The sequence below is a fragment of the Gobius niger genome, assembly GCF_951799975.1.
Source record: "Gobius niger genome assembly, chromosome: 24".
NCBI lineage: Eukaryota > Metazoa > Chordata > Actinopteri > Gobiiformes > Gobiidae > Gobius > Gobius niger.
Window position 1 is genome coordinate 14,844,237 of NC_136875.1, and position 13,920 is coordinate 14,858,156.

At 40.2% G+C, this 13,920-nt stretch overlaps 1 protein-coding gene across 2 annotated transcripts in view; it reads right to left on the minus strand.

Annotated features, from left to right (window-relative positions):
- Positions 1–2,507: 2,507 nt before the first annotated feature.
- The window catches only part of ccdc69 (coiled-coil domain containing 69), a 33,144-nt gene continuing 21,731 nt past the window's right edge, over positions 2,508–13,920 (minus strand). Inside the window, exons 2-9 of one of the 2 annotated variants that reach the window (XM_079582502.1) lie at positions 13,601–13,646; positions 9,000–9,172; positions 6,988–7,075; positions 5,633–5,706; positions 5,411–5,512; positions 3,794–3,913; positions 3,567–3,664; positions 2,508–2,702 (exon numbers count right to left, since the gene is read on the minus strand). In XM_079582502.1, coding sequence (XP_079438628.1) covers positions 2,534–2,702; positions 3,567–3,664; positions 3,794–3,913; positions 5,411–5,512; positions 5,633–5,706; positions 6,988–7,075; positions 9,000–9,172; positions 13,601–13,646 — 870 coding nt within the window. In that variant the 3' untranslated portion in view covers positions 2,508–2,533. Of the gene's footprint in view, positions 2,703–3,566; positions 3,665–3,793; positions 3,914–5,410; positions 5,513–5,632; positions 5,707–6,987; positions 7,076–8,999; positions 9,173–13,600; positions 13,650–13,920 lie in introns of both variants that reach the window. The other variant, XM_079582501.1, reaches the window with a different exon arrangement.

Sequence of the window (13,920 nt, forward strand, 5' to 3'; positions counted from 1 at the left end):
TTTTTTGCCAATGTTTTATCACTTTTTTGTCACAGTTTTGTAATTTTTTTGTCTAATTTTTGTATTTTTCTATCACATTTTTGTCATTTTTTCATCAATTTTTTTGGTCAAATTTCTGTAATTTTTCGTCAATTTTTTGTCAAATTTGTCATTTTTTCCTCAATTTTTATCAAATTTTGGTCATTTTGTTGTCCCATTTTGGTCATTTTTTCATCAATTTTTTTGGTCAAATTTCTGTAATTTTTTGTCACATTTTCATCATATTTTTGGTCATTTTCTGTCGCATTTTTCATTTTTTCGTCAATTTTTTCTCACATTTCCATCATTGTTTTCGTCTCAGTTTTGTCGCTATTTTCACACCTTTTTTCCAGAAGCTTTTGGATTGGGGTAAAGCCAAACTGGAGAAAATGTGCTCGGTTCAGGCGGGAGTTAAGGGGTTAAAGGAACACTGTACTTCACTAAAACTCCAGTAGGTGGTGCTAGGAGGGATTTTTTAATTGAATCCCTTAAGCCCCATTTATTGAGTTTTGAATGTGAAAAAATGAGGCGAAAATTACATTTTTTTTTTACAAATGTTTCCACTAAAAAACAGCTTATTTTAAAACTGAACAAGAAATCCAAAATCCCCTCTGAGAAAGTCTTGGTAACTCATTTATCAATAAAATGAAATGATAAATTTGAATGTAGCTCTGTCCATTATTCAGATTTCGTCACCAATAAGACGGGAAATTTGGGGCATTTTTAGGCATAAAACACCTTGTTCTTATATGAAAAGATGTATTTTTTTCTCACATTTATTAAAAGTTTCAAATTGATTTTTGTAAATTTAAATTGTTTTACCTGCAGTGCCATAAAACAAGATGACATTTTCTCATTTGTTGAAAAAAAACAAAATTCACAGGCAGATAAATCAAAAATTTAACTCATCAAGATGCGGCTGAAACACTATTTTAAGTTTGATTGTAACAAAAATATGAGTAAACGTCTCAACCTCTGCCTTTACCCAAATCTAAGACCTTCTTTAACAAAATACACGACTACACAGTGATGAAAACGCCACAAAAACAAAAAAAAGTGTTGCCATTTGGACACTTTTTTCAAGAAGCTTTTCGATTTGGGTAAAGCCACCTGCGGCTGTGGCTCAAATACTTGGATTGTTCACTGAAGTTACGCTAAACTTGACCTTATTAGAAACTAAATGGTGTTTTTACAACCTGAATGCAAAAATATAACACATTTTTACCAAAAACGTGGCACTAAAAGGCGAGTTTTGGCTTTTGAAACACTAACCCCCACGCCGGCTCGAGGGGCCGTTCCTGGGATCGTCCTCACCGCCGGGGCCGGGGCCGGGGCCGGGGCCGGGCACCGGGAAACAGAACCAGTCAAATAAAAGTATCGGAAACGGGGACCGAAAGAAATGCAAGATCTTTATGTTCAAGGTTTGATGCAGCCGGTCATCGAAATGTTAAAAGAAAAAAAAAATAATTAAAAAGTGGAAACTTAGGGGAAAAAATAAAAATTTTGGGGAAAATTGGGAAAAGTTGGAAAAATAATAATAAAAAAAAATTAAATAAAAAAAAATAATAATAAAAAATTGGAGGGAAAAAAATTAAATTTTGGGTCACATTTGGGAAAAAATGTGAAAAAAGTGGAAAAATAGGGGGGAAATTAAGAAAAATTAGGAAGAGTGAAAAAAATAAAATAAAATAAAAAATAAAAATAAACTGGAATTTTTTTTTTTATGGGATTAAAAATAAACATTTTAGGTCAAATTGGGAAAAAAAACATTTGGGAAAAATAAAATAAAAAAGTGGAGAGAAAAACAGAAAAAAAATTCGAAAAAAAAAGAAAAATTAAGAAAAATTGGGAAAAGAGTGAAACATAATAATAAAATTAATTTAAATTAAAAAAAAACGTGAAAAAATTGGAGGGAAAAAAAATCAAAATTTTGGGTCAAATTGGAAAAAAAAACACTTGGGAAAAAATGTGAAAAAGTGGAGGAATAGGAGGGAAATTAAGAAAAATTAGGAAGAGTAAAAAAAAAAAAAAAAAAATTATGGGATTAAAAATAAACATTTTGGGTCAAGTTGGAAAAAAACATTTGGGAAAAATTGAAAAAAAAAAGTGTAAAAATTGAAAAAAATAAATCAATATATGGAAAAAGTACAAAAAAGAAAAGAAAATGTGTTAAAAATGCTCTTTTGTCATTTAACGAAGTTTCTTGGTTGTTTCACCTCAAACAAATGATACAAATGCAAAAGAAATGAAAGAATAATGTCAAATGAACATTTTTGATCTGTTTTATGGATCTATATGGCAAATATTTTAGTATAAGTATCGAAAGTATCGTTCAGGTATCGGTATCGAAAACAAAGTATGGTTAAAGTACTGGTATTGATCACATGACCCGTGCCCCTCCCTCTCGACATGTCCCAGACTCCGCCTTTAATCGCAGACGGCTCGCGGTTTTTCCAGTTTGAGGTGAAGCTCCGCCCACGTGAGCAGCAGTCCTGTCTGCGGGGTGGGAGCTTCGTCACCGGGGGGCGATCTCGGGCACCATGGCGGCCAGGTGCATGCTGGGATACGAGTCCCGGTGGCGGATCTTGAAGACGAGCTGCTCCTTCTCCTGCGAGAGGCGCTGGTTGACGTTCAGCTGTCGGTCCAGGGCGAGCTTCAGGTCCTGCTGCTCCTTCGACAGCTGCCTGAGGGGCGAGAGGAAACCAGATGTTTGGGGGACAGGGTTTGTTTTAGAGACGGGGGAACGTCAACCGGAGTTTTCTTACTGAATGAATGTTTTTTTGCTGAATTTTTGTCACTTTTTTGCTGAATTTTTATGATTTTTTTGCTGGATTTTTGTCATTTTTTTGCTGAATTTTTATGACTTTTGCCTTTTTTTTGCTGGATTTTTGTCATTTTACTGTTGGATTTTTGTCATTTTTTTGTTGGATTTTTGTCACTTTTTTTCTGAATTTTTATGATTTTTCTGCTGGATTTTTGACATTTTTTTGTTGGATATTTGTCACTTTTTTTTCTTGATTTTTGTCACTTTTCTGCTGGATTATTGTCATTTTTTTGTTGGATTTTTATGATTTTTTTGCTGGATTTTTGTCTTTTTTGCTGGATTTTTGTCACTTTTTTGCTGGATTTTTGACATTTTTTTGCTGGATTTTTGTCATTTTTTTGCTGGATTTTTGTCTTTTTTTGCTGGATTTTTGTCACTTTTTTGCTGGATTTTTGTCATTTTTTTGCTGGATTTTTGTCATGTTTTTGCTGGATTTTTTTCTTTTTTTGTTGGATTTTTGTCATTTTTTTGCTGGATTTTTGTCTTTTTTTGCTGGATTTTTGTCATTTTTTTGCTGGATTTTTGTCTTTTTTTGCTGGATTTTTGTCACTTTTTTGCTGGATTTTTGTCATTTTTTTGCTGGATTTTTGTCACTTTTTTGCTGGATTTTTGTCATTTTTTGGCTGGATTTTTGTCATTTTTTTGTTGGATTTTTATGATTTTTTTGTTGGATTTTTCTCTTTTTTTGTTGGATTTTTGTCATTTTTCTGCTGGATTTTCTTACTGAATGAGGCTCTGGCAGTTGTCGAAGCGAACCCGGAGGTCCTCGTTCTGCTGCAGCACCTGAACCACCCGCTCCTCCAACGACAGGTTCTTCTGGATCTGCAACGACAAACGTCAGCGTTCAGGACACGCCCACTCCGGCAGGACACGCCCACTCCGGCAGGACACGCCCACTCCGGCAGGACACGCCCACTCTGGCACGGGGTCAGAACTTAACGCTCGTCTCACCAGCTGGTCCATCTGTCGGAGGCGTCTCTTGTGCTCCTCCGTCTGCTCCGCCTTCATCTCGATCACAAACAGCAGAGACTCCTGCTCCGACTCCCAGAATGCACCGGGGCTGCCGTGAGCCTGGGGGAGCGGGAGGAGAAACGCATTTAGGTCGTGTCCAGTTGTCACCATTTAACCTCTTACCACCCGCCGAAACGAAATGCATTCTCTCCTTTTTGCCAATGGCGTCACTTTTTATTTCCCTTATGTGTTTTTGTCACTTTTTTATGGCATTTTTATTGCTTTTTTGCTGCCTTTTTGTCACATTTTGTTTTTGTTTTGTGCTGGATTTTTGTCACTTTTTTCTGGATTTTTGTCAAATTTTTCGTTGGATTTTTATGATTTTTTTGCTGGATTTTTGTCACTTTTTGCTGGATTTGTGTAACTTTTTGCTGGATTTTTGTGATTTTTTTCTGAATTTTTGTCTCTTTTTTGCTGGATATTTGTCACTTTTTTTCTGGATTTTTTTCTTTTCTGGATTTTTGTCATTTTTTTTCTGGATTTTTGTCATTTTTTTGCAATTTTTTTGCTGGATTTTTGTCTCTTTTTGCTGGATTTTAGTCACTTATTTTGTTGGATTTTAGTGATTTTTTGCTGTATTTTTGCATTTTTTTTGCTGTATTTTTGTCAACTTTACTTTCCCCTATTGGAGCTTTAGCTTGTCTTTAGCTTGTCTTTAGTTTGGCTTTAGCTCGGCTTTAGTTCGGCTTTAGCTCGGCTTTAGTTTGTCTTTAGTTTGTCTTTAGTTTGTCTTTAGTTCGTCTTTAGCTTGTCTTTAGCTTGTCTTTAGCTTGTCTTTAGCTTGTCTTTAGCTTGTCTTTAGTTTGGCTTGAGTTTGGCTTGAGTTTGGCTTTAGCTTGTCTTTAGCTTGGCTTTAGTTTGTCTTTAGCTTGGCTTTAGTTTGGCTTGAGTTTGGCTTGAGTTTGGCTTTAGCTTGTCTTTAGCTTCCCTTTAGCTTGGCTTTAGCTTCTCTTTAGCTTCACTTTAGCTTGTCTTTAGTTTGTCTTTAGTTTGGCTTTAGTTTGGCTTTAGTTTGGCTTTAGCTTGTCTTTAGTTTGTCTTTAGCTTCCCTTTAGCTTGGCTTTAGCTTCTCTTTAGCTTCACTTTAGCTTCCCTTTAGCTTGGCTTTAGCTTCCCTTTAGCTTCCCTTTAGCTTCCCTTTAGCTTCCCTTTAGCTTCCCTTTAGCTTCCCTTTAGCTTGGCTTTAGCTTGGCTTTAGCTTCACTTTAGCTTCATTTTAGCTTCACTTTAGCTTCACTTTAGCTTGGCTTTAGCTTCATTTTAGCTTCACTTTAGCTTCACTTTAGCTTCCCTTTAGCTTCCCTTTAGCTTCCCTTTAGCTTCCCTTTAGCTTCCCTTTAGCTTCCCTTTAGCTTCCCTTTAGCTTCCCTTTAGCTTCCCTTTAGCTTGGCTTTAGCTTGGCTTTAGCTTCACTTTAGCTTCATTTTAGCTTCACTTTAGCTTCACTTTAGCTTGGCTTTAGCTTCACTTTAGCTTCATTTTAGCTTCACTTTAGCTTCACTTTAGCTTCCCTTTAGCTTCACGTTAGCTTCGCGTTAGCTTCCCTTTAGCACAGACCTGAATGTTCCTCTGCAGATCCCTCTTAAAGGTCGAGTCTTCCACTCGTTTCTTCAGCTCGTTGTAAACCTGCAGCTCCGACGTCAGAGTCTCCACCTGGCCCTGCGCTCACGTTACACACATGTTACACACACGTTACACACACGTTACACACACGTTACACACACGTAATTTTTTATTGTATGTATTGTCTGATTGTGCAGTACGGCTTTTGTTTTTCACCTTTAGAAGATTTTCGGCTGATTCAAACTTCTCCGTCACTTCACTCATTTGCTGCTCGTGTGTTTTTTGCAGATCTGTTGGAGAATTTCAGAAACACAATCAAAACCACAGGCTCAAAGGTCAAAGGTGGAGCAGATTTGAATTACAGCGCCTTTCATGCTACACGTGGATACCAAACAGGTCGGTATTTGTGAATGAATAAACCTGGGACACAGACACGATGGAGTCACTTCCTGGATAAAAACATCAGAGTAAAAAAAACAAGCAGCTCCTCCTGAATCTGAGGCTCGATTTTAACCGATACCAACAGACTGGAGTGAAAAGTGAAGGGTCGTCTTTACCTCCTGTAAGATCAACACGATGTAGCAGCTCATTCTAACGCCTGTTAACCTCTTAACTCCCACCTGAACATGTTCTCTCCTGTTCTCCAAGTCTAAAAGCTTCTTCAGAACTGCGATAAAAGACCGAGAAGAAAATGAGGATGAAAACGCAACAAAAAAGCGCTAAAAAGTGACAAAAATCCAGCAAAAAAAGAAAAAAATCCAACAAAAAAGTGACAAAAATCCAACAAAAAAGTGACAAAAATCCAGCAAAAAAAATGACAAAAATCCAGCAAAAAAAAGACAAAAATCCAACAAAAAAATGACAAAAATCCAAAAAAAAAGTGACAAAAATCCAGCAAAAAAAAAGACAAAAATCCAGCAAAAAAAAAGACAAAAATCCAGCAAAAAAAAGAAAAATCCAACAAAAAAATAACAAAAATCCAACAAAAAAGTGACAAAAATCCAACAAAAAAGTGACAAAAATCCAACAAAAAAATGACAAAAATCCAACAAAAAAGTGACAAAAATCCAGCAAAAAAGTGACAAAAATCCAGCAAAAAAGTGACAAAAATCCAACAAAAAAATGGAAAAAATCCAACAAAAAAATGACAAAAATCCAACAAAAAAAACCAACAAAAAAGTGACAAAAATCCAGCAAAAAAAATGAAAAAAATCGAGCGAAAAAAGAGACAAAAATCCAGAAAAGTGACAAAATAGCAGCAAAAAAGTAATAAAAAAGTGACAAAAACAAATAAGGGAAATAAAAAGTGACGACAATGTCATAGAGGAGAGAATGCATTTGTTTTTTGCGGGTGGTAAGAGGTTAATAAACTAATAGGAAACATTTAACAAGGATCACTGGACTCTTTCATTGTTTGGCTCCATAATATACACAACTCTCTTAAAGGGATCATTAAAATGTGTTAGATCAGTTATTATTTAACAGCGTTTCATAAACTAAAACATAAATGTCTCCAGCAGAGGTTATTTTAATCATAGTTCTGACAGTTTCTAAGTGACGGACGTTTTTACCTTCGAGTTGTCGGTCGTGCAGCTCTGACGTCGCTTTACTTTTCTGTTCAAACGAAACATTCAGGTCGGCCGTGGTTTCAGTTTTCACCTGCCAACGAGAAAAGGTAAGGATTTCACTCTGCGTTCTCCTCCTTTTGTCCCGTACCTTCTCCCCTCTTCTCCCCCTTTTGTCCCGCACCTTCTCCCCTCTTCTCCCCCTTTTGTCCCGCACCTTCTCCCCTCTTCTCCCCCTTTTGTCCCGTACCTTCTCCCCTCTTCTCCTCCTTTTGTCCCGTACCTTCTCCCCTCTTCTTCCCCTTTTGTCCCGTACCTTCTCCCCTCTTCTCCCCCTTTTATCCCGTACCTTCTCCCCTCTTCTCCCCCTTTTGTCCCGTACCTTCTCCCCTCTTCTCCCCCTTTTGTCCCGCACCTTCTCCCCTCTTCTCCCCCTTTTGTCCCGTACCTTCTCCCCTCTTCTCCCCCTTTTGTCCTGCACCTTCTCCCCTCTTCTCCTCCTTTTATCCCGTACCTTCTCCCCTCTTCTCCTCCTTTTGTCCCGTACCTTCTCCCCTCTTCTTCCCCTTTTGTCCCGTACCTTCCCCCCTCTTCTCCCCCTTTTATCCCGTACCTTCTCCCCTCTTCTCCCCCTTTTGTCCCGTACCTTCTCCCCTCTTCTCCCCCTTTTGTCCCGTACCTTCCCCCCTCTTCTCCCCCTTTTGTCCCGTACCTTCTCCCCTCTTCTCCCCCTTTTGTCCCGTACCTTCTCCCCTCTTCTCTCCCTTTTGTCCCGTACCTTCTCCCCTCTTCTCCTCCTTTTATCCCGTACCTTCTCCCCTCTTCTCCTCCTTTTGTCCCGTACCTTCTCCCCTCTTCTCCTCCTTTTATCCCGTACCTTCTCCCCTCTTCTCCCCCTTTTGTCCCGTACCTTCTCCCCTCGTCTCCTCCTTTTGTCCTGCACCTTCTCCCCTCTTCTCCCCCTTTTGTCTCGAACCTTCTCCCCTCTTCTCCCCCTTTTATCCCGTACCTTCTCCCATCTTCTCCCCCTTTTGTCCCGAACCTTGTCCCCTCTTCTCCCCCTTTTGCCCCGTACCTTCTCCCATCTTCTCCTCCTTTCGTCCCGTACCTTGTCCCCTCTTCTCCCCCTTTTGTCCCGTACCTTCTCCCCCTTTTGTCCCGTACCTTCTCCCCTCTTCTCCCCCTTTTATCCCGTACCTTGTCCCCTCTTCTCCTCCTTTTATCCCGTACCTTCTCCCCTCTTCTTCCCCTTTTGTCCAGTACCTTCTCCCCCTTTTGTCCCGTACCTTCTCCCCCTTTTATCCCGTACCTTCTCCCCTCTTCTCCCCCTTTTGTCCCGTACCTTCTCCCCTCTTCTCCCCCTTTTGTCCCGTACCTTCTCCTCCTTTTGTCCTGTACCTTCTCCACTCTTCTCCCCCCTTTGTCCCGTACCTTCTCCCCTCTTCTCCCCCTTTTGTCCCATACCTTCTCCCCTCTTCTCCCCCTTTTGTCCCGTACCTTCTCCCCTCTTCTCCTCCCTTTGTCCCGTACCTTCTCCCCTCTTCTCCCCCTTTTGTCCCGTACCTTCTCCCCTCTTCTCCCCCTTTTGTCCCATACCTTCTCCCCTCTTCTCCCCCTTTTATCCCGTACCTTCTCCCCTCTTCTCCCCCTTTTGTCCCGTACCTTCTCCCCTCTTCTCCTCCTCTTGTCCCGTACCTTCTCCCCTCTTCTCCTCCTTTTATCCCGTACCTTCGCCCCTCTTCTCCTCCCTTTGTCCCGTACCTTCTCCCCTCTTCTCCCCCTTTTGTCCCATACCTTCTCCCCTCTTCTCCCCCTTTTGTCCCGTACCTTCTCCCCCTTTTGTCCCGTACCTTCTCCCCTCTTCTCCCCCTTTTGTCCCGTACCTTCTCCCCTCTTCTCCCCCTTTTTTCCCGTACCTTCTCCCCTCTTCTCCCCCCTTTTGTCCCGCACCTTCTCCCCTCTTCTCCCCCTTTTGTCCGGTACCTCCTCCCCCTCTTCTCCCCTCTTCTCCCCCGTACCTTCTCCAAGATGCCGTTGACGAGGGCGCACGCCTCCTCGTGGGCGTGGCCTTTCAGGAGCTCCGCCCTCTCCGCGTTCCCATTGGCCGACAGCACTTCCTTGAGCGTGCGCAGCTGCCACTCGAAACGCTCCAGCTGCTTCTCCAGACACAGGCCCGAGCCGCAGCCGGCGTCTGCGCCAACGAGACGGGGTTGGTCACATAAAGATCCATATACACACGTGCTAATGCTAATGCTAATGCTAATGCTAGTGCTAATGCTAATGCTAATGCTAGTGCTAGTGCTAATGCTAATGCTAATGCAAGTCTCAAGTCTGTCCCTGCAGGTCACACTTTCACTCCTGTTTGAGGTCACACAACACTTTTGTAGATCTTGGTCTTCCTCTCCAGTCCAGAAGCTTTTAGATTTGGGTAAAGCCGAACTGGAGACAATGAGCTTGGTTCAGGCGGCGCAGTGGTTAGCGCTCGTGCTTCACAGCGAGAAGGTACTAACTCTCTGCCATTCATTCTCAATGGTAAATATGGATGCAGTACACTTTTTGGCCACCAGCATAAAATTGGGGGCGCTGTTTCACTCCTTAAAGGAGTTATTCTGTCACTCCCTCATTAAAAACATGGCTGAAGTGTTGCCTTGGCACATTCACGTATTTCTGAGTAATCTGTAAAAACTCTGATGGCGGCCATTTTAGGGATAGGTTTGCCTGAGTCCTCCTAGGAACGCCCCCACCTCCTGGAGACGCCTCCGAGCTTTGGTCACCAGCCGAGTAACCAACCACTGCTCCTCAGCAGAACCCCCTCCCCACTGATGCCACAGACAGCGTGTGGAGGGGGCGTGTCTAAAGGCTCAGAGGTTCTTAACCTCTTACCACCCGCCTAAACCAAATACATTCTGTCCTCTTTGGCTCTTATATAGGCCTGTGTAACGCCTCATCTTGGTCACATTTTTGTTGATTTTTTTGTCAGTTTTTGTTGATTTTTTGCCACATTTTTGTTGAATTTTTGTCACATTTTTGTTGAATTTGTGTCACTTTTTTGTTGAATTTTTGTCACTTTTTTGTTGAATTTTTGTCACTTTTTTGTTGAATTTTTGTCACTTTTTTGATGAATTTTTGTCACATTTTTGTTGAATTTTTGTCACTTTTTTGTTGAATTTTTGTCACTTTTTTGTTGAATTTTTGTCACTTTTTTGTTGAATTTTTGTCACTTTTTTGATGAATTTTTGTCACATTTTTGTTGAATTTTTGTCACTTTTTTGTTGAATTTTTGTCACTTTTTTGTTGAATTTTTGTCACTTTTTTTGTTGATTTTTTTGTCACTTTTTTGTTGAATTTTTGTCACTTTTTTGTCGCGTTTACATCCTTGTTTTCTTTTCATATTTTGTGGCCGTTTTGGTGCTTTTTTCCGAAGAAGCTTTTTGATCAGGGTGAAGCCAAACTGGATAAAATGGGTTCTGTTCAGGTGGGAGTTAAGAGGTTCTTAAAGAGACAGAGGCCTATTTCAAGACATTCACTGCAGCCATTTTGAGAGAGACATTTTATACAAGGCAGTTATTCTAATTTACTGCATTTACAGACCAACAGAAGGTTTGGTCATCATTGTAGTGAGATATAGACTGGTGCTATGTGACAGAAAAACAGAATACCCCCACTTTAAGATAAATAACACAATCACAGAGCGTTGTAGCATCAATTTTCCCAGTTTTCCAACTTTCACTGCAATGGTTGTTGACGTCAAGGTGCATGTCAAAAATTGACTTTATTTATAAATGATCTAATATCACATTTTCTTTGAGTTAACAAATGAATGATTTAAAGTCACTGTAGGTGCTGTAGATACAGGTGGTGTTGGTTCACTAAAACTAGGTTCTTTGCCATAGTTAACATTAGTTTTAATGTAGCATGTTATTTGCATAGATAGAATTAAATGCAAATGTGGGCCAAAATAGAAAATGAAGTAACTATTATTATTTGCAGGTATATGTTTTTCATTCTTGACATCGCCACGACCCACTGGCACTTTTTCATTTGAGCTCTCGGCACCCCAGCTACAGAGGAAAGCAGAGCCGTGGGAAGATGTTTTAGTTAGGGGGCGCTGAGGGACAAAATGTACCCCCAAAATACTTTTCTGTGCATAAATCCTATTTATTAACCTCTTAACTCCCGCCTGAACCGAGAGCATTTTCTCCAGTTCAGCTTTACCCAAATCCTGTAGGCCAGTGTAACGCCTCATTTGAAAGCTAAGATCTACAAAACTAAATTGATCTTTTTCCTCACATCACTTTTTTTCCATCACTTTTTTTGTTGGGCAGTCGTCTCATTTTTGTCACTTTTTCGTCAAATTATTCGCATTTTTTTTGTCAATTTTTTGTCACTTTTTCGTCAATGTTTTCTCACTTTTTCTCACATTTCCATCATTGTTTTCGTCTCAGTTCTGTCGCTATTTTCACACCTTTTTTCCAGAAGCTTTTGGATTGGGGTAAAGCCAAACTGGAGACAATGTGCTCGGTTCAGGTGGGAGTTAAGGGGTTGATATTGCCTGCAGTTCACTAACTATCCACCAGGGGGTGCTGCAGCGCCCTCAGCACCCTGGGTTCCCACGGCCTTGGAGGAAAGATCCCACACATAGAGGAAAGTTCCCACACACAGAGGAAAGTTCCCACACATAGAGGTAAAGTTCCCACACATAGAGGAAAGTTCCGTGTGTTTCCAGGTGAGAAAACGGTCCCTAACTTCAGCCCCTTCACTCTCCGTCCCGTGAAGTCGTCCCGTCTCCCTGGGATGAAGTCATGCTTATAAAACATTACAGGCGGCGGGGGTGCGCTGTGATTGGCTGGCGCGCCGACAGTCCCCGGCGGGTGCTGGGCCGCGATTGGCCGGCGGTGACATCATGGGCATGTGCGAACGGGCCCCTGTTTGGGATAAATGTGACTCTGGGACGGGACTGTTCCCCCAGAAACACAGGTTCGACGTGGAAATCCATTCAGAAAAACAAACAGGAAAACTGCAGCAGGAGGATTACAGGAAAACCTCTTCACTGAACGCTTCGGCTTTACCCAAATCTAAAAGCTTCTGGGCTGGAGAGCAACAGTTGATGGGGGGTAGGGTAAAAAGTATAAACAATAAAAATAAACAAGTCAGTATTGGCAGTGCAGGTTTACAGTCATATTGTGGTTTAACCCCTTAACTCCCGCCTGAACCGAGCACATTGTCTCCAGTTTGGCTTTACCCCAATCCAAAAGCTTCTGGAAAAAAGGTGGGAAAATAGCAACAAAACTGAGACGAAAACAATGATGGAAATGTGACAAAAAAGTGAGAAAACATTGACAAAAAGTGATGAAAAATGGATGAAAAAGTAGCAAAAATGGACAAAATAAAAATGATAAAAATTTGATAAAAATTTACGAAAAAATGACAAAAATGTGACAAAAAATGACAAAAAAGAAACAAAAATGAGTTGAATACTCCCGCCTGAACCGAGAGGATCTTTTTCCTCACGTCAGCAGATTTTTTTTTTTTCATCATATTTTTGTTGGGTATTCAACTCATTTTTGTAACTTTTTTGTCACATTTTTGTCACATTTTTGTCACATTTTTTTGTGTCATTTTTTGCCACATTTTTATCACATTTTTTGTCATTTTTTTTGTCATTTTTGTCAAATTTTTATAATTTTTTCATCAATTTTTTGGTATCAAAACAGCTGGATCAGTGCATCTCTAATATCAGACTCAAACTCACATCTGTCGACCTCCAGAAAAAAGCAGAAAAAAGCAAGAGTTAGATATTGAAACGTTGCTAACAATAATCCTGTTAAAGACTGTAAAGTGTGTAAATGAGTGCAGATCTGATGGTTTTGTGATGAGTGGATATTGGGTCACCTGATTTACAACAACAATAATGATGAAATAAGGCCTTTCCGTTGATCTGAGTGAGTTTGTAAAACACACACTACAAAAAGTGAACATCAAGCATTGACTTAAATGACTTGAATTGAGGAAATGTTTCTTGTTTTGAGCGGTTTTCACTCATTTAGACACTTTTCCTGAAGTTTACTTTGCTTGTTTGAGGACATTTCAGACCAGTTCTAGGGTAAATCTCGCTTGAAATAAGAAAGTAAAATTGCCAATGAGATAAGACCAATTTTCTTTCCCCATTGGCAAAGAAAATGACCTGAAATAAGGACGAAATGTATCGAAACGAGTCAGAAACATCTCAGAACAAGTGAAATAATCTATAGGACAAATGACCAACAACTTCTTAACCAGTCAAAACAACTAAAATGTGGATTATTGTGCTCAAATTGAGATGTTTAGATGTTTTGCCACTTTTTTGTCACATTTTCCATCATTGTTTTCGTCTCAGTTTTGTTGCTATTTTCACACCTTTTTTCCAGAAGCTTTTGGATTGGGGTAAAGCCAAACTGGAGGAAATGTGCTCGGTTCAGGCGGGAGTTAAGGGGTTAAACCATAACTCAAGTTCAGGCTCATCTTGTTTCCATTCATTTAAAGCATGAAAATAAAACCAAATTGTGAACTCGATGGGGGTGAAAGTGTGAGTTCCCACAGTTGAAACAGGAAGTGATGTCACAGGAAGTGAGTAACGCACCTCCGTCTCCGCTCGGCCTCTTCTCGCTCCTCTTCCCTTTGCTTTTCTTCTGATAAAACACAAAAGCCACAGTCAGTATCAGGACGTTAAACAAACACACTTTTATAAACATACATCTGTGTTACGCTCGTATATAAGGTGGATTTAGAAGAATTTAGGAACATCCACTGTAGATTTTACTGACATAAATGAGCAAAAACATATTACAAGCTTTGTCATTGTATGTTTTCATATAAAGATAAGGAACTTTATGCATAAAAATGGCCCAAATAGCCCAACTCGTCTACGCTCAGAGACAAATCTCAGTCTGGAAGAACGGT